Genomic DNA, 21,542 nt, shown 5'->3' on the forward strand with positions numbered 1-21,542 from the left:
CGACTGCGTTTGGATTGGCCTATCTGCTTGCCCCAACGAGGGTCGTATAAACTGCTCTCCATCGAGGGAATAAACAACATTAACGTTGTGTACAAGGATTACAAAACAAGCTATGGACACACAAACAGGAAAATTTTGCCTCAGCTATTCAAAAATCCAGATGCATCCAACAATACTACTCTCACTGCCAAATCTGTTCTTTTCTGTTCAAAATCTGTTCAAAGAGACAGCAAAAATTATTGAAAATATTGGCTTCACTCTTTCAGCAAACAGAGTGTGTCCCAAAATGTTGCTGGCACTATCAGATTTGCCCTGCACAAAAGGATAGGTCATTTAGGGATTTATTAGTCCTTCGAGATAGGTTTTACTACTTGCTAAAAAAAAAGGGCCGTACACACAATTCCGCTTTGAGGGAGCAGAGAAACAATCTATTACTGTTTCTACTGCTAATAACTCATTGTAGCACCAAACAGCCTGAGGCTAAAACAGCTACTCCCTCTCCTCCTCCCTCCTAATTTATCTAATGCCTCAATCTTTACACTCTCCCAGGAAGTTCTAATTTCCATTAAATCCTTCCTTACGACCTCCTTCCTCCCAATTCAGGGACGATCAGCTTTTCGTTTGGCCCTAAATGGTTGGCCAAAACATAAAATCTTTGGCAATCTGTCATAATTCATCCATAGAACGTACCCTAGCCTTTTCTCAAACGCTATTCCACCAAAGCGTCGTATCTGATTTTTCCATACGTCTGAAGCGATTGCCAAAAATCCTTTACTAAGCTGTTCTCAAAGGGAGGATGACCAGAATAATGTAAATCATAAGGACATAATCGTAGTTGAACCTGCGGAGTCCTGTAAATCCTTCCTTTGAATGCATCTCAGCAAACGGTTTTTGGGGATTAAATCAGAGGTTCAAAAATGTTAGATATGATGTTCTGGGGTAACATCAACCATTTGGTACATTGACTTTGATGCATTGAGTGAGCATAGAAGATTGTTTAGGTGCCTACTTGCTGAATTTCGCAAACTCAGAGCCCAATTTCACCTTCATTTCCATTTCGACTAATTCCTTAATCTACTAATTACTAATTTTCAAGACGACAAAGATCCCTTATTTCTTAAGCTTGCAACAATCCCCTCATTACTTTACCCATCTAGAGTGTTACCCATATGCTTTGCTGGTAGAAGGTTTTGACTTCTGAAAGATCGAAGTATAAATGTGATGTAGCTTTAACGAAACGGCATTTATAATTATTTAGCTTTCAAATTGAAGCGCTGTGCACGAGTACTGTCGGAATATGTCAAAAGTGGAACTGCGCATCAGTGCACCCACATACTTCAAGAAAATCAATGATTTCATATCTGTAGGGCGTTCCCCCATCGCCATCTGGGGACACACTGAACGGTCTGGGGGAGGCCCCTAAAGAGCAGTAGAGTCATGAGGCTTTCCTGAAGAAAAAAGGTTCTCTTCCCTACGTTCAGCTCAAGCTCCGACCTTTCCCTTTATCCACCATTTCAAATTGCATCTGTAATCTTATATAAATATGTATGAACAATTATGCATCTATGCACATGTGATGCAATTTAAAAGTGATAACATTGATTTGGTGTCAAGAAATGGGGAATAGAGTTGGTGTAACAGCAGAAACAAAACAATTTATTAAATCATTTAGCTTCACAATTGAAAGGTTGCACACGTACATGGTCAGCATATGTCAAAGCCGGAACTCCGCACCTGTGCACCCACGTACTATGACCCTCCTCTTTATCCTCCCCCTTTAAATTGTATCTATATTCTTTCCTGTACATGACACATTGGCGCGCTCTCTCAAGGAAGGAATAATGGATAATCTCATCAATCTTGCAGGCGAAGTATGGCAATGTCACCCTCAGCCACATCATCATCGGAGACGTCCCATAAAAGGGACTGGAAACTTATATTACCATTGACTGTAATTTGGTTTGATCTAGTCCTGGCGGTTACGACTTGACAAGATTTGAGATTGCTGATTTATAACGGCCTTTTAACGGTCTCCATTGCGTCATATTATAATTTGTGAAGTGTGAAATGAGGGGACTCAAATATCAACAAAAAAAAGTTGTAAAGTCCTGTAATATTCGAGAAAATTTAACAGTTATAAAAATTGGTCTTTCAATCGATGTTGAAATTTCTTTTTTTTTTTTTCTACTTCATTTATAAGCAATAATCAAAGGTACACACAGGAAGTTCAGAGGGGGCAATATACTGAATTAGCCCACTACTAGTAATTTTTTTATAATGTTGTTCAACCCCCCTCCAAAAGAAAGATACTACTTCCTATCCTCTAAAAATGTATGCTTATGTGCCTAAAAAAACATGGGATAAATAATTAGGGGGGAGAAATCCTGTGAATTGTCTGGGAGTGGGGAGTTAAACCACGGGAAAAGTATATTTATGGCCAGATTGAACCTTTTTTTCTGATCAGTTTTCTGAGTTCTTTTAGGCTAATATTGGTCGTATGGTTCTAATGACCATGCACAGTGGGATAGTAAGCATAAGTAACACAAAATATAGAGTTTCGCATTTATAAACATAAGTAAGAGTTTAGTTATATTAATCTGCTTGCAAATTTTTGTTTATATAGGCATGACTTTGCGCTGCAGTATGACGTCTTTCAAAGATATTAAATAAAAAAATAAGTTTTTTTTAACTGTAAGTAAGAAGCGACATTAAAACTTAAAACGAACAGAAATTACTCCGTGTATGAAAGGGGCTGTTCCTTCCTCAGCACCCCGCTATTTACGGTAAATTTTGACTTTTTCTCTAAATTCTACGTTATCAAAAAGTAAATAACTTTAGCGTAAAGAGCGGGACGTTGAGGAAAGAACAGCCCCTTTCATACACGGAGTAATTTCTAAGGAAACCTGAAACCATGTTTTAAAAACTACTTTTCGTCAATTTAAAATACCCAATAATTCGATCATAAGAAAATCAGCTAAACATGTTTACAGTAAGAATGAAAATAGGAATTATAAAATTCGTTCTTTGTAAATATATTTCCTTTTTCTTAAACTAGTTCTCCAAAGACTAAAAAAAGAAAAAGAAAAGAAATCTGCCTCAACTGATTTGGCATGCCCTAAAAGTAATATTATTAAAATGATATTGATCTTCTGGAAAATAAAAATAAATTTAAATTGAAAACATATCCCTCTTATTAACTTGAAACCCTACACATAAAATAATTCAATATCTCCTCGAGGTGCTATCAATTTTTGAATAAATCTTATGCATGAAATTCAATGGCTATAGAAAGTGCAAGAAAACTTTTTTTCGGAAAATTAAAAAATTGTATATTGACGTATATTGTATATTGAATTTTTTATAAATAAGGACCTTCAAAGGCTAGTTAAAAATGTCACATAAATTGCAAACTAATTCAAAAAATCTTAGACCACGCAAATTTAGCAACCCCCCCCCCCCAGATCACCTCCAGAAAAGAAAGCACTAAACAAATATCAAAATAGCCGACTATCTCAGAAAAAAACAGGAGGAAACAGTCACAAACTTAAACTGCACCCAACCGATCAGTTTGAAATCCTACACCTCTGATTGCGGCGAGATGTTTAATATCCCCTCGATATCCCCTGCTAAAAGGTCCCCCGAGTCTGGTCTGTTTGCCATTGTCCTCATCGTGATCAATGGAAAGTGAGATTAGATGACTATTAGTCTAAGCTGATTCAACGCTTTTAAATTGTTCTGTAAGCGAAAGCAATTCTCATCGGGAGTGTGACAATAGCTTATGGAAAGGATACTTCTAACGTGTAAACCGATCTGAGACCAACCGCGAAATTTTTTTGAACCGAAAATCGTCCCATTAGAACAGATGTAAGAGGGCAAGACAAATTGAGTTAAGATATATTTGTCAATGGGAATCATTTGTTAAGTTTCATTTATAGTATTGATGTACTAAACATACCCTGGACAAAAAATAATTAATAATAATAACGAAAATAATAATAAAACGAAAAATGAAAAAAACCAATTTTATTTGACAATTAAATAAAAAGTAGACTGCTCTGAAATACAAAATAAACTTAGATTTTTTTGTGGGGGGGGGGCTCAGACTAAGCAGCTATCTTTCCTTACGTCCTTGCTATGAGGTAAGGAAAATCACTTATTTATCAATTTTGTCAGTTGGAAATAAATATAGAATAGAAATTAGGTTTTATTTTTAATTTTCTGCGGCTACATCATTAACAAGGGATTAGTTAAAGTATTATGTTCCGAAAAGTGAAAAGTTTGAGGAATTTTGTCAAAATCACATTTTTCTGGTAAATTTTCTCTTTTTTATTTCTTTCTAATTTTCAACTATCACAAGTCAGAAGGCCTAAAAACACAGTTTGGGTATGAGAAGAAGGGAATCCCCGAGATCAAGGTTTCAAAAAAGTCCTGCACGCGATCCAACATTTTTTTTTTGTTTAATTCCACCTTATTGAGTTTTATAATTAAAAATAAACGAGTTTTATAACAAACAATAACAAGAGCACATACAAAGCAGCTACAGGACTTTCGTAAAATAAAAAAAAACAATCTTGTAAATGACCTACAATTGCACCCCGGGGCGCTATTAAAACTCTCATTGTTCCTCCATTTTAACTATATTCTTAGTGACATTACAAAATTACAAGGAAACGCGCTTTAACTTACCAAAATATCCTTTTCTGCGTGCCATAATCTCGGTTTACCCCCTGAATGATGTAGAAGTCCATGCATGGCCAAGCCATTCTGGTCAGGAGACTAAAAAGAAAGGTCATAGTTTTATATTCTTACCTTACAATAACTGCAGCTGGGCTGTTGGGCCCAAAAAGTCACATAATCCAAAATATATTAATACTATGTTGGCTAAGGTGATTCCAAAGGCTTTAAAGCGTTTACTATTCCTTTCTAGTGATGCCTGGGTTTACATTGTTAATCATCTAGTATCGGTATGCGTGTACTGGTAAGCGTGTAGCCGAATATTTGGGAGGAGATAAAAAAAAGAGTTTCTTTACTACAAACTATTCATTTATTCTGCAAAGTCTATATACATGGTTTGAAAATAAACACAGGAGAAGAACTTGTGGAAGTGCTGCACGAGAGGAACTACCTTAAACACTTCTAAATCCGTATATAAAATGACTTCCAAGGTTCTTAGAAACAAATTCTACTATATTCAAATTGTCCGGATTCCACTTTCTGGTATTATAAACCTAGTTTTCCTGATTCCCATTTTCTAAGGACAAAGCATTATAAATTCCACAAACCCCAAAAATATCCCCCTTGTATCCCTGGCCATGGAGCCTTTCGAGGGGGAATAAGTGTATTGTGATTCAATTTTGAATTGTATTATGTATTGTCTTATATTTAATAATAAACTTCAATCTCTTTCTCTCTCTCCCTCTCCGTGTCCTACTTAGGGTTCTAGAATCCAATATATATTGTAAGATAACATCAACCCACATTACATCAAAATTAGGTGGCATGTTTCCTGCTCCAACGCTTACATTCAAAAGTTTACAAGGCGGTATGTTGCATAGCACAGATTATACAAGGAAATTGGGAAAACTTAATAATGTATTTTTACTGGCACAAATGATCCATTATTTATACACGGGTTATTTTTCTTTTATTTAATCAGGAGCGGGCAGAGGAGAAGCGGGGGGCGGGGGAATCCAACACCCCCAAAATTAAACAAATTTGGAATTCTTGGGCATTTCTAATTGGAATAAAGTCTGCATTTTTATTATTGCCCCTCTTCCTAAAACTGCTTAATACATGCCAGTATCTACTAAACGGCAAAACGACTACGCTGTCAAACACTCCATTTCCCAGCTATTTCCGTAAGTGGTTAAGAGGACATACAGTATTAAAAAAAAACAAAAAAAACTTGTATTTTGAGAAACAAATAAGATAGGAGGGGGATAAAACCTATCGATAGATATTGCGTAGTTCAAAGGATTCGGGGTTTAAACATAAATTTTACTAAGTATGCACGGTCGTATCTGGAGGAAAGGTTGGGGGGGGGGTTGAACCCCCGCCAGGAATTTCTGTCATACTCTTAAGAACCGTACCTGAAATGAATATAAACACATTTTTGATGTATATTTTTCACCCCTCCCCCGAAAAAAATCCTGGATACGGCGCTGCCCATAACACCCTCTGAATTACCTCAATCGATGCCATCTGGTCTACTTTTTCTCTCTTAATTCATTTGAAAGAGGTTTTCTTTTCAAACAGCTTTGAAAGATACGTAAAGAAGCCCAGGATTTTTGAAAAGCTTATCCGACATAGAATACTTTGAAACAGAAAGGCTAATCTGCTGCAGAGGAAATTCCATGCGAGTGGCCAGTGGCCAAAAAACAAAACATGGCCAGTGGCCAAAAAACAAAACACGACTTATTCTAAAAAAAATTATATTTCAACCTGTAATATTAAAAAACAAAAGTTCTTAGTGCACAGGGCTCCAAATCTTAAATAGAATGTCCAATTCCAACAAAAAAAATGTATAGTTTAGAGGTAATCATATGAATGAATTCCTTTTGTAAGTGATCATCAAAGTAAAAAGTGGTATTTATAAAGATTTTGTAGACACTAATAACAGCGACTACTTATGATATGGAAATAATTATATATAATTTAAGGCTATCACCCATTACTACTATGATTTTTTAAGAACTTCAATTCAACCATGAGGGAGCAATTATTGTTTATAATTGGAGAAATTGTTCCAGCACTGCCATCCCAGCCAGGCGGGCATACAAGCTTTGACTGGCTGTGTAAGAGAGTTTCGGAGGAATCTTCGTTTTTAGGGGGAGGGGGCAGGTCAAAAGATCCCATCCTGATTATATGCCTTTTCTCAATCTTGATAAAATTATGTCAAGTCAAATACAGTTTAAGAAAACAGAGTTAGTATATACAAAGTTGAATTTTTACAATTTGATCTCACATACTGAACTCTAACACTATGAAACCAGTTATTTGAACATTTAATTTTAAGAACTTAATACGAAAATACCTCTTCATTTAAAAAAAATGTAGTAAATATAGAAAAACAAGACAATTCAACCACATGATACATGAGGAGGGGGGCTGTTTCTCTTATGTTTTGAGGTACTTATGTATTATAGCCGCCCACTCAAGAAGTGAAATTAGGTTAATCCGAATAAAATGTACCAAAATATGATGAAAGTATAAGATTTTAGTAACAAATTTATGCACTACAACCAAGAATTTTTTAAATCAGGCCGCTCAGAACATATTATATGAAATACCTAAACTAATTACCAACTCTACAAATTAAATATTTAATTAAAATATACCTAAAACAGGCTAAGTACCTGTTTTAAAATTAAAATGCTAAAAAATTGTAATTTTGTGACTTTAACATGAATAAACGACCCCCCTTCCCCCGAACAAAAATCCTATATAAATCCTTGGTCTTAAATCCTCCCCCTCCCCCCAACCATCCCCGACCTCTGACAAAATATTTTACGTGCATACGATAAAAAACAAAAGTCAAAGCGATGATTACACTCGCTAACTATGAACTTGCTCAACCATCGACATACTTCATTGATCGTTAGTCTTAACTATTCCTCCATGACGGTGCAATATTTGGTTGTAGAAAATAAAAGTTAGTAAAAAGGAAAAAAAAATATTTTCAATTTGTGAAGAGCAGCAGACACAATCTCACCCTTTTAAGTAAGCTTAGAATTTAAGGTAAAAACAATATCGGACCACTGGGATCTGAAGTTAGTGATGTTAGACTATAACAAGTTAATGAGACTGAAAAAATATAATTAAAAAAAAAATAAATGGGCAAGATTGAAAAATAAGCTTAAAAGTGAGGATTCCGAATTGAATAATATTTAAATTAATAGTTGTTAGATTGAAAATATTGTGCAGCATAGAAACAAGACTGAAAGTAATATTTATAAGATTAAATTAAGTACTGTTTTCCGAGCATATCCCCCTTTCCAAGTACATATAGACGAGATACCCATTATATTTGCATGATATATATTATTATATATAATGCATATTAAATATATTACATAGAGCTCCCCTGTGGTTTTCTTTTAGGACAAGTTTCACCACCCCCTGGGTAATTACCAAGTTAATTCCTACCCTTCCTTATAACTTACAGGTTAAGGTTCTTATAATTTTACTTTTTTGTATTTTTAAAGTTTCCTCTTAATCCCCCCCACTCCCGCCCCCTCCCAAAAATATTCTAGTATCTTTCTTACCCCCTCCTCTCTAAATCAGTTCCTTCAGGCATGTCAGTCTCTCCTCAACAAAATCTGTTATGACTCCCATGCCCCCCCCCCCAAAAAAAAAACACATAGAAAAACAACCTATACAAAGATCCGAAATTTCGCAGTTTCTTGAAGTCAGTAAAATCAAGGCGGAAAAAATGCAAATGTGGGTCTTTTATATTACACTTGGTCCATCCCATCATTGAACACATTATTAACTTTAATCACGTATAGATCCTTTCAGCGGAGTTCCGACTGTCTGTCGGGAACCTCAGCGGGGCGCCAGCTACCACATTGAGGGTAGAGTTTGGGTATATACCCAGCCATGAATTGAAACCCCAAGCTATTAGATGAAGTGTCAAAGTCGGACAGACAAAACAAACCTTATTACTTGGCTAATTATTAGAGATCGATTTGAGTTTATGAAAGATAAATGAGTGTTTACATGGGAAGGAAAAGTTGTTAAAATGGTACCAAGTAAAAATGGGGTGATTTTTATATGTCATTGAAGGCCTTTCAAAATAGGTACGCGAAAAAAAAGATTTTGGCAGAAAATCAAGCCGTTTTCTAGACTTCTTCAGGGCAGCAAAATAATAGACTGCAACAATTTTTTTTAGCAATTTCTCTGGTTATTGCAGACTTATTAGAAGGATATGGGAGGGATCATGCTTGTGGCCCCTCATAATTTTGACCTCTATTTAATAAAAAAAAAACAAATAGATGTAAAATCTATTTATTATTTTGCAGGATCATCCTCCCTCACCCCCCCCCCTAGAAAGATTGTTGCGTGTAACTTTGCCAAGAGATTCTGCTCCCTTTTAAACCCCTGGTTTTAACAATTGATATTATTTTTCTAATAAAGTTCATAATAATCATGTTTCCAAAAATTTCCTCTCCCAGAGATAAATTTATGTATACGTGCCGGGTTGTATTTATATTTGTTATTTTAGGAACTTTGCATAGAATTTGATTAAGTTTAAGGAAAAATAATTTCAGAGCAAAAACAAGCATCTACAGGTCGTTCTTTCAGGGGGAACCACAACTACTAAAAAATCACTGCAGCACCGAACCGCCGGAGGCCAACACAGTCGTGCACGCTCCTCCTAAATCCCAATCTATTCTTGGCTTCCCTCTTTACCTCCTCCCAAGAACTTTCGAATGTCTTTAAATACTTTCTTACGACTTCTTTTCACCCCATTCGGAGAGGACCTAGTGTTTGTTTGACCCAAGATGGATGGCCAAAAAGATGATCTTTGTCAATCTGTTATGCTTTATCCGCAAAATGTGTCCTAGCCATCTAACACTTTCTCTCATTGCAGCGATAGAAAGTGGGATTTTTTACTTTTTTACAGCTTACTGTTTAAAATACAGTCAGTCGAACGGGTATCCCAACCCATCAAAAAAACACAAAAACTACTGGATTGTCTAAAAATTACGAAAAAGTATAGGAAAATAATAAAAAGCTCGATATTAGAGGGGAGAGTGTGGGGAATCAAAGCCCCGTTCCTCCGTATGCCCTGGCTTGAACGAAATTTTGCCTTTTGGCTACATCCTCTCTTTAAAACACCAGATTTGCTTCCGTTTTCTAACTAAAGATAGTTTTAAGTAAAATACAAAAATCGAATGGGCTAATCAGCGGCTAATACAACAATGGAGAATCCATCATATGAATCAAAGCCGGAGTTCTTTTTTTTTCTCAGAGGGATAAACTTAAACTTTGCCGTCCCCCTGCCACCCCATCAATACTACAAACGTTATAATATTTGCCCCAAATATTGCATTTTATACTTTTTTTGCCACCCCCAGGGTGCGCCAGTCGGGGCACTTGCCTCTCTTCCTTTATTATAGCCTAAGGGACTATTGAAATTAAACAATATTCCCTGTTTAGGCTTCCATATAAACCTCAACTTTCTAATCTTTGAAACCCAACGGACTAACCTCGGTCTACTGAAGTCAACAAGTAGTATGTCAGATGAATTTAGTGGCGAAAAGGTAGACTTTTAAATATGAGCCTTATTTCAATATCAGTAAACAGTCTAAGTAATTAGTATGAAAAATATAAGGATAAATTCTAAAAAAAACTCTTAACCTAAGGGGGAAAATGTTTTAAAACCCCCCTTTTCCTGTTTCTTTTCTAAGCGGAAATTTAAATTAAAAAATTTTCCTCTTCAGAATTCCGGATTTGCTTCCACTTTCTAATCAAAAACTAAATAGGTAGTATGCACAATCCTTAAACCCAACGGACCAACCAGGGGCTATGGTATCAAGGGGCAATCCATCTTAGAAATTTAGAAGCATACTTTTGCATATGAATAATATTTTCAATATCAGGGAACAATCTAAGTGAATAGTATTGAAAATATACAAACTATACGGTAATCACTAAAATTTCCCAGATCTCAGGGGGGATGGAGTCTCGAAGTCTCCTCTCCATTTGCTTGGCCTAAATGGGCAATTGAACTAAAAAAAGGCCTCTATTTAAAATTATAGATTTGCTTAAACTTGTAATCAAAAACATAAATTGGCTGCATGTCTAATCCTAAAACCCGACGATCTAGTCAGGGGCTACTGAAATCAAGGGGCAATCTATCACGTGTAAAATATCTATTTTTACATATGAACTATATTTCAATATTAATGAACAACCTAAGTATGGAATATATAAGAGATAAATCATAAGAGCCTCAATACTTCAGTGGGACAGGGTTTTAAAGCCCCCTTCTCCCTGTTTTTGTCCAAGCGGAAATTTAAATTCAAAAATGCTCCCCTCTTCAGAATTCTGGATTTGCTTTTACTTTCTAATCAAAGACTAAATAGGTTGTATGTACAATCCTTAAACCCAACGGACTAACCAGGGGCTAGTGAAATCAAGGGGCAATTCATCATATGAATTTAAAGTCCTACTTTTACATATGAGCAATATTTTCAATATCAGTGAGCAATCTAAGTGAAATGCCAAATGTAAAATGGATTGACATGATTATCGTATAATCTGTTCAGTCGCCTGTAAAATTGTCATTGACTGATGCAATGACATGGAATTAAATCAATCACTTGGATACGTGCCAAGTCAACGTTTGTTGTACTTTGAAGCGACAAAACTAACCTTCTAGGTGACAACTTGAACCTAATTTATTTATACGTGAAGAAGTAATAATAGAATGTATAAACACAGAAAAATATCTTTTTACTAATTCAAAATTTTTTTTTTAACAGAAAAGCGTGAGTTCCCTCAGTTCGAGAATAAAATGATAATTACTCAGCGGCATTTCAGTGAGATAAGAAAATGTCTTTTAATATGCATTAGGAAACAGGAAACAATAATAATTAAAAATATGAATAACATAAGTTTATGGATCAGACACGTTTACAGGGGTTTCTTTGGGCAACTTGGCCCCCATCCCCGAAATATCCAATATGTTGTAATTTTGCTGAGTTTTACAGTTTGTCTCTTTATGACTTAGGTTTTTTTTTCGAGCTTACCCACACACTCAACCCAAAATGAGTTCTGTCGTGTGTTCCATAATTAAAAGTTTATGTGGGGGTATCAGGGCCTGGGATAATCACAATCTTAAGAAATCGAGCGTGGCATCCAGGATTTTTCTTTGGGGGGGGGACGAAATTCTTTTTAAAACGCATCAAAAAAATTTTTATAAGCATTTCTGTTTTGTTTTTACGAGTCCAACAAAAATTTCGGCGGGGGCGGGGTTCAAACCCCTTGATACCCCTGGATACGGTAATCGATATCAATATAAAGAAACGTTAGTAATCGTTTCTTGTATTAGTATTAAAATAAAAAAAATGACTCTATTATAATATTCATAGTATTTTTCGAAAATATTTCCTTTTTATGGTTTTGATCGCTCTGTTTTGGATATGGTACGTACAAACAATATTTTGGAAGGGGATGGGGCCCAACTAAAAAATCTGATGTAACTTTACCAGACTTGGTCAATGTTGCCGTATGAAACCGTAAAAATAAATTAGTATTATCATTTAGTTAAATTTGACAAGGCATTCCGTAAAAAAAAAGAGAAAAAAAATATCAAGCATAAGCAGTTCGTTGATCTCCAAAAAACAACTACATTTTCGAAGGAAAGATACGCATTTTTAAGCTATTAGACACTATGTCCTTTTAGCTTAGTTTTTCCTTCTTTTTTTTTAATTCACCAACTACTAGCAGAAGGTCTAAACCGTCTAGGTCTAAACAGAAAGCAGGTTGTCCTCAGTTGGGATGGGGAGAAGTCGTAAAGACAGACTTAAGATAAATAGGAACTTTCTGGGAGGGTGTAAAGAGGGAGGCTTTGAATGGACTGGGATGGAGAAGGAGCGAGCGTAGCTGTGTTGACCTCAGGCAGCTTGGTGCTGTGGTGAGTTGTTAGTAGTAGTAGTACTACCAGAAAATATCTACCTGCAAATAAAGGTCTTATTTGTCAATAATTCCCGATTTTTCTTAATCTGATACATAACCAATTGGAATAATCAGGTATATTTTTCACTGTCCGTGGTACTTAAAAAAATACCCATATTAAATAAGTAAAAGAAGCAGAAACGTGTTTTACTGTAATTTTAACCAGGTCTTTCTGTTTTTTGCGTTTAGCTGTCGACTGAGAACGAATTATTCGTGTTTAAATTATAGAAGAAAAAAAACAAAACAGCCGGCTTAGTTTGAATTCAAGGAACTTCAAATTCAAATGCATGTCGAAATTTTTTTGGGAGATAATCACAATAAAGAAAAAGAAAATAGATCTTGGTCTAGTTTCCGGCTTCTTACTAAAATCTCCGTTTTTGTTGAATGAAAATATTGTCAGTTCTAGTAACAACAAATGAAAATGCGCACTAACATATGCTGAAACTAAGTTTCAACACAGACTTTGAAGAATCGACCAAAAAAGAGAGAAAAAAAGATAACCATTTTTACCACAGATATTGGTAAAAATTTTAGTTCTAATAAAGAAACTTTTAATCAAATAAAAATATTCGCTCTTCAAAAACTAAACAAAATAAAACAAAGCCAAAATTGAAATAAATTATGTTTTAACAAATGCTAAGAAAATTATTGATAATAAAAAACAACAACTAAGGCACTAATATATAAAGAGTCAAATATCGATAACCATTACAATATTTATGTTTATTTTTTACAATTTATACTATATTATTTATGTTTATTCATATTTATATTATGCAGAAACTTCTTTTAATCTACCAATTCAATTCTAAAAACTGAGATTTTAACCTGCAAGCTGGAATGTTGTACTTAGCTTACATTCAAGAAAACTTCAAGAAACTTAAAGAGGGTCGTACGCCATTTTCACTTTATGGCAAAAATCATGGAAATAATGAAAAGGGGCTAAAAATAAGTTTTTCGCGGCCTAGTCCAAGGAAAGCTTTAATCCTACCCTCCCAAAAACTGACTTCATTTTCCGATGAAAAAAAGGAGAAACACATAACCAAACAACAAAACATCAAACAACAAAAGTATATAATTTTGACATAGGTTTATTTCCTAAATATTCTATATATTTAATATAATACATATTTAGTATTATAATATTTTTAATAAATATCATATAATATAATGTATAATAATTATAGTATATAATGTGATATATAATAAATATTTTATATATTTAATGTGTTACTCATTTGTTCTCCTTATCTAATCTCAGGCAACAGTAAACTATGACTTGGGAGTATTTTCAGTTTAAGTTTCAGGTTATTAGTATAGGAGCATGCGCAAAACAAAAAAGATTATCAAAATGACAAAACATTGAATTTTATGAATGTTTTGGTACTTTTTTGGGGCGGGGGTAAGCAGATAAAATGATGTGGTTAAATATTCCTCCTACTTATAAGCACGTGTTTCTGAAGCATGTTTTGGCTAAAGGTAATAATCTCTGTTTTTAGATCACATTTGATGTATTGAAGGCAGTTTTGATGTAACAGTTGTAACAGCTTCAGGCTTTAAAAGCCAATTTCGGCCCACAAGTTAAAATGCCAAGTCCTATCCAAAACTACATGCATTTTATCAGAGGTTTGAAAGGTATCTAGTTTCAATCAGTATGTCTTATATAATTTTGTCATTCTTGAAGATGCCGATATGTCTAATCCTACTTTTAGCTATTATGTAGGAACGGATGACATGACAAAATAACAAAGAAAAATTCGGCTTAAAAAAGCAGAAAAGTCCCCCTTCTTTTTTTTAGAAAAATTCTTTATGTCCAATCGACTGGAATAAGTTGTGTCAACAGATTATGTTGATTCAATGGTCAAGGGGATAAAAACTTCACCCAACTTGAATTATTTCATTTATTGCTTGTGAAATCTAGATTGCCTAAAGATGTCATTTTGAGGGGTTTGACACTCTCTGTCGCAAGTTTGGTGGTTCTGAGCTGGTACTTATGTATTATACCGCAAACACTCAAGTTTATGCTCTGTAAAACTCGAGAAGAAACCGAATATAGAATAAAGATAGATATATCTATCTCTAGATATATCTATATTCGAATATAGAATATATTAATAGAAATAGATAGAAATTATCTATCTCTATTAAGAAACAATTAGTTTACGCTCAGTGAAAAACAAGTGGCAGGCGACAGAATACATCGGAATCATATAATTTGAGCTGTATATTTGCACATTAGGGGGTTAGAAGTTAGGTTACCCCTTCTAATGTGCAAATATATAGCCCAAGTTTTTCTAAAGTATTATATTTTCATCATGTTCTGGTATTTTTCATTAGGATTAACCTATATTCATTTCTTGAGCGCTGGCGGTATAATACATATACATATTTGAGCCTCTTATTTAGTCAAGGTTTTAGCCAGGGTTTTAACTTTAAGGTCTTCTGTCCAGGCGCGTAATGAGAAGAGGGGGGCTTTGAGAATATACCCCTGAACACCTCAAAGCTACTGTAATAGTTACCATAATTTCCGGTATTTGCCACAGGATTTCCTTTTTTTCTTTTATTTGAATTTTAGCCACAAAAAAAATTCTTGCTACGATGCCGCGCTTGGCCTAATTCTCTAGCTATCTTTTCGCAGTCATTCGAAAGTTTTCTTGGGGCACAAAAAAACCGTATCTAGGGGGTAGGGGTTGTAAACATAACAAAAACGAATATAAAATATTTTAAATGTATTTTTGTGATGATTTTTTTTGTAACCTCACACCCTCCGAACAACATCCTGGCTAAGGCCTTGGACATGAGACAAAGTTCAAAAAATAGGCAGAAAAAAAACTACTGATAGTATTGTTTTTAGATACATGAGCAAAGAAGTATATTTTTTTCGTTCATTTTATTTAGAACGATACAAGATAATTCGCTTTCAATGAGACATATCAGTTTTAATTCGTGTAGCGACGTCGCTTGGTTGTTTCCGCTCGATAGAACTTAGTGTATTCTTCAGGGCTTCGCTTAACTCGACATCTTTTCTACAGTAGCTCCAGTGGCGTGGATTATTTTTTCAGCTAGACAATCCCGCAGCGAAAATTAGTCCGATAGTACCCTCTCAATTGTCAACTATATCGACATATGTCAAGTATAATCCCTGTTCTCACAATATATAAAATAAGCAGCAATAAATAATACAAACCCATACTGATTCTTAATCCTCTTATGGAATGTCATCAGACACCATAGAGATACAAGGTGCTTCAACAATCGATTCCAACAAAGGTATCGCACTTGAGAAGGGTTTAACACTCACATCAGCCCGAATATTTGTATACTTAACTTTCAATAGGGATTATGGTGATATTTTTATTTCTGAGGATTTGGCAGCTTTTTCTAAGATGTCAAAATTTATTGGTAATTCAGAAAAGGAAGATATCTATTAAAATACGCCAATACAAGGACTCACGCTAAGGGAACTTTCATAGCCGTCTACATCAGGGGTGGGGGATATACTGCTTCTTTATTGCTGGTTTCCGATTTGACATGGGGAAGTGCTGCCTCAGAGAGGGAGCCCATTATTAAATTTTACTAAAATTTTGAAAATTAATTTTCATTTTCAGAAATATCACCATTACAAAGACTTAGTTAAGGGAACTTTTTTAAAACTTAGCTTCAGATGATATTCCGCTAAAGTCACTCATTGTTTCCCTCATTACATAACCTACTAGAACTGAGGAAGGCGAGGGGGAATAATGACTGGGTGAGAGACGGAGAGAACATCAGGAGAATACACATTTTTGATTCTTTTTTGCAATTTTTGAACAAAATGTTCGGCCTCATGAGTATCAACTACAGCAAATTTTATGCTATTATTAGATGTCTGGTTTGAAGAATAAATACCCATAATATGAGGAGACTATGTTGAAGCAGAGAGTGTAGAGGGGGCTTGGAGTTGGTGAATCTCCCCTATCAGGACATAAATTTTCACGATTTTCTCATCATTTCCAGATAACTTGTTGGTTGTCACGCATGATAATATTTTGTCCACTAAAATTTGTTGCCCATCAACCCCACCCAAAACAAAGAAAATTCTCGTATATGTATCTGCCTTTAATTGAAGTGGTAAAAGCCAGTAGGCGGTGACTTACATTTAAACTGAGTCCAGTATTTTTGAAGGTTAACAAAGGGCCCTCATGGCTGTCGTGGTTTCTGAAAATAAACTACAGACTAGAGTTCTTCAGCACATGATAAGGGCACACCCAAATTACTTGGGTGCCAAAACCTTTGCTTGCCCTCCTAAAGTATAAATTGATACAGCCATGGATTCATTCCATCAAATACCAGGTAAAACAGATGTTTAAGACATATTTATGAACTAGGAGCATATCATTAATATTTGATGGTTTGGTGCTATGCTAAAAAAGCCGACTAGGGGCCGAGCCCTTAATCAGCCAAGTATGCGAAATTTTATTTCATTTAGGAGGATTCTGAGGGGACGGGTGCAAATCTGGGGACGGGCCAAAAATATTCTAACTATATAGAAAATATGTATTAAATTGTTCGGAAAAGCATCAAACTCAGAATTTTTTGAGGGAGGAGGGTATATCTAATTCACTTTCCTAGTCACTTCCACCAAATTCTAGAAACTTAATAATAATAATGATAATATTAACAGCAAGTTTTATTATAAGATGAATAAGGCCATGCAACACAATATTCTGTAAATCACAGTTATATATTTGCAATATCACAGCTCAAAAAATAATCACCTCTACTTCTAAAAACAACAAAACATAAAAAACGCACACACACACAACATTAAACTATTCTCCTTTATTTGCCACTTTATTAGTATATTTGCAAGCCTGAAAAAATTATCCCTTTTAAAGTCTCTACAGGACCCCGGAGAAATCCAGTGTTTCACCATCAAAAAAATTACTTGTTAAATGAATATATGCCACGCTGCTAGAATATATGCCACATCAAATGGGACCTCCCAAAAATTGCTTCTTAATTGATAAAGCTGCCGCCACGCTGCTAGAATATATGCCACACCAAATGGGATCTCACAAAATTGCTTCTTAAATGAGAAAGTTGCTGCCACCCTGCTAGAATATATGCCACGTCAAATGGGACCTCCCATCCTCTTTTGTAAGTATTGGATCTGTTCCCGTGTATTTGCTTTTACCTTTTAATGTTGTTCGTGTGAAAAGGCGAACATCCGAAAATGGAGGCCCCCTGCCTGGACTAAATAAGTGACAACTAGGTAGTAAAGATGGACACCAGCGATAAGATTCTTATTTGATTTGGTCAAGTGTTCAAGTACATGACCCTTCACATTATAACCATTGTGGTATCTGATTTTATTTTAACCTAGGTAGCCTCATTGGCAATAAAGATTCAACGAAGTACTTCTGCTAATGCTAGTTATTTATTGCTCCCCGACAGTGGCGTCGATTCACGAAAATGTAGGGGGTGATACACAATATATTCTTCTTAATATAGAAGGGTTAATTTTGTTTTTTCTTCGGTTTTCTTCAATGAGAGCCAAAAAATGGATGTTTCAATAAAAATATCACAAACATACATTCCTTAAAATTTAGGGAGCAAAAATTAGGAAGGGGTATAAAGTCCCCCCAATTGACTTCCCTACTTTTGACATCTTGAAAAATTCTTTGTTCCCTGAAAAATGTCATCAAAGATTGTTTTTATTTAAAAAAATGATAAATTTGCCCTTCCCCTAGCTAGCTGGTTGTCCCCCCTAGGAATATCTTCCATCTACGTCCATATTAATGAATTCAATGGTAAGCACATATTGTAAATTTCTAAAAAAAACAACAGAAAAATGAGGGAGGACGCTGATGCTGCCTCCAAATCCGTGCCCCTTGCCTCAATATGTTTACACAGCTATACATATTTTCTTTTGTTGAAAATATTTTTATCCTTTTTTACTCTTTTTTAGACTTTGTCCCTACTCCCTTACTAAACCATGGAATAAATCCTCCGTATATGCTCGATAAAAAAAAATTGAATGGTATTATCAGCTATTAGTTCCTTTTTAGGGTGTCAATTTATTTTCAAATACCCACTGATGAATTAGTTCAAAAAATTTCATTTCATTTCATTTTGAGTGAGTGATTTGAACAATCCACCGTGGATATGGCTTCTACAATATTGTGAAAATGTCTCATAACCATCAGAATGTGAATTTATCAATTGGTAACTAAACATTTGTTTTCGTTCTTTTTTGATGCCTTGAATAAGCCCCACCTTTTTGCACAAACTAATTCATTTTACAGTAATATATCTAAAAATGACTATTGTATCCGTTTTATTGTTGAGAAATGGAAGTCAGGCTTAATTTATAAGATGGTTTTTAGTCACCAAGAATAGGAATTACCTACTGATGATTTGTTCCTATTCTAAATACAGTTAAATATATTGACAATATTTATATAAACATACTGCCTTGAACTATTTATGAATATCGCCTGGTTTGTACTAAGTTACTCTGATAACAGAAAACAGGGGGGATGGGAAATATTTAAAACGGTAAATTTATTTTTAATTTCTACAGATTTGTCGGGAATATCGTAAAAAAACAACCTGGGATCGTGACAAAAGTTAGGCCCCAAACTCTTTAAAGTTATTTAATAGAACAGATTACATTTAGAATAAAATACTAAAAACTATCTAAAATAAAAAAATAGTTTATTTTGTTTACATATACCTAAAAAGACTATCAATAGTATTTTCTATCCCTCGGGGGAAATTGCAACAGATTTTTTTTATTTTTTTTTACACATAAATATTCAGAAAAATCAGCTGTGTTTTGTTTCTGTCAGTATTGTGTTTTAAGTTTGTTTTTAAAATCTCTTGTCAGCCTATTCTGGGTTGCCCAAAGCACCAACACCTAATCTTCCTAAAATATGCTCTGATGCACTAAATTGAACAACAACCTCCACGGCCTTGAAGGCAGATTTTTTAGAAGACGAAAAAAACAGTTTTCCATGCTGATTTGGGGAAAGTTTTTCATGTCAAATCTGATACCTCATCGACGTTCGGTCTCGACGGTATCAAGCATTAAGTTCATTCTTAAAATGTGATCCGAGCCTGATCTGGGGAATCCATTACACCAGTACTGAGTTGATTTGAAAAATGGAAATTACATCAACCAGATAAACATACTAAGTATGGGTAAATGGGACCGCAATGTAATAAAAACAGCTTACAAAAAATGCGTAATTTCAAAATTCTCATGATTCAACTGGGTATTAGATGGCATTATAATCCGTTGTCTATTTTTGCTGATTTGAATAGAATTTCCAATTTTCATATTTTCCAACATACTACCGAAATGCTAAATCAGGTTTTTTCTCATAGTTCTGTGGGTTGTTTCATTTGCTATACCCTAGAATATAGTTGATTGTTTTATGCTTAGGGTTTGGGATATTGCGATCTTAGACACGATACGGCTGTCTTTTCATCAAATCAACCAGTTTATATGCAATTTTGGTCAGGAATATCAGTCAAAGCGACTATTAAAAAATACTTAAGTGCAATTAAGGCAACCGGACCTGAAACTTAAATCGGTCCATCGCATGATATGCAGAGAATACGGTTTAGCATGGCCCGAACAGGGAAAAAACAAATCTTGTCGGCGAGTTGACGAGGGGAGACGCTTTTTAGGTTGAAAATCGACTTAGAAAAATACTAAAGAGACACTATGTCATAATTAATGACAAAACTGTGACATCATAGCTAAGATATTAAGAAAAATTCGAGATGGATTGCTAGAGTACAGAAATTTGATTTTGAGGAAGCCTAGAGTGCTCAATGAGTTTAGTTTAAAAAATGCCTGTAATAACACATAAATCGTAATAATAAATACTGTTTATAAAAAATGTGTTAGATTTTCTAATTTTTGATGAGATTATCTGACCTGAGAGGCAAATTGACTTGGAAAAATGTTAAAGGGACATAAAGTCATAATTAATGACACAACAGTAACATCATAGCTAAGATATTAAGAAAAGTTCGAGGTGGATTGCTTGAGTACAGAAATCCGAATTTGAGGAATTCTGGACGGATCAATGAATTGAACTTTACTGAGAAATAGTAGCGGTAATATTTAAATAACAAATATTACTAATAAAAATATGACTCTTTAATAAATAATGGGCTATAAAGCGACCTTTCCCACATTTCTATATTTCATGACGAGAACTTAGGGATTCCAGGAAATAGGGCAGGTGTGAAAATAAGCTATATATGGATGAGGTGGAGGAAAGAGTATACGCGACTGTATTGGCCTCTGGTGGGTTAGATATACGTTGTGTTTTCAGTAGCACTAATGACGCTGTATAATTATTCAAGTATGTACACTGGAATATGTCTCAAGGGTGATAAGCTGGTATGAATAAATAAATTCAAGAGCCCCGAAAAATGGGCTTATTTTATGAAAATACACTGAAGCATAAATAGCTAGTGATTTGGGGGAAAAGGGAAATACAAAGTACCTTCCCTATAAAAATACCTGTAGCAATTCTTGGTACTTGTCGGTTATTGGAAACACACTCAAGAATTACGGTGTGCACTTTAAGACAAAAACGGATTTCCCTAATCCTAATAGAAATATATCAAAACAGAGAAGGGCACTGTTTTGGGACGCTGGGGGGACATAAGTCCAACCCTTCACCAGCTAGTCAAGGACCATCAGGTCTACCGCTGAAATAAATGCTGTCAAAATAGAAATATACCAAAACATGATGAAATATAGTTCTTTATTAATAGGATAATGGGAACTACTGCAGAAAATTATTCAAATCAGATCCTTATGAAATATAACAAAACACCATGATAAAATATTG

The 21,542-nt window shown here is 34.7% G+C and overlaps 1 protein-coding gene across 1 annotated transcript in view; it reads right to left on the bottom strand.

Annotated features, from left to right (window-relative positions):
- The window catches only part of LOC136028344 (transcription factor Sp9-like), a 47,100-nt gene that overhangs the window by 20,328 nt on the left and 5,230 nt on the right, over positions 1-21,542 (bottom strand). The window contains exon 2 of the mRNA XM_065706130.1: positions 4,687-4,776. Coding sequence (XP_065562202.1) covers positions 4,687-4,776 — 90 coding nt within the window. The remainder of the gene's footprint in view (positions 1-4,686; positions 4,777-21,542) is intronic.

Source organism: Artemia franciscana, chromosome 6 (genome assembly GCF_032884065.1).
Source record: "Artemia franciscana chromosome 6, ASM3288406v1, whole genome shotgun sequence".
Lineage (NCBI taxonomy): Eukaryota > Metazoa > Arthropoda > Branchiopoda > Anostraca > Artemiidae > Artemia > Artemia franciscana.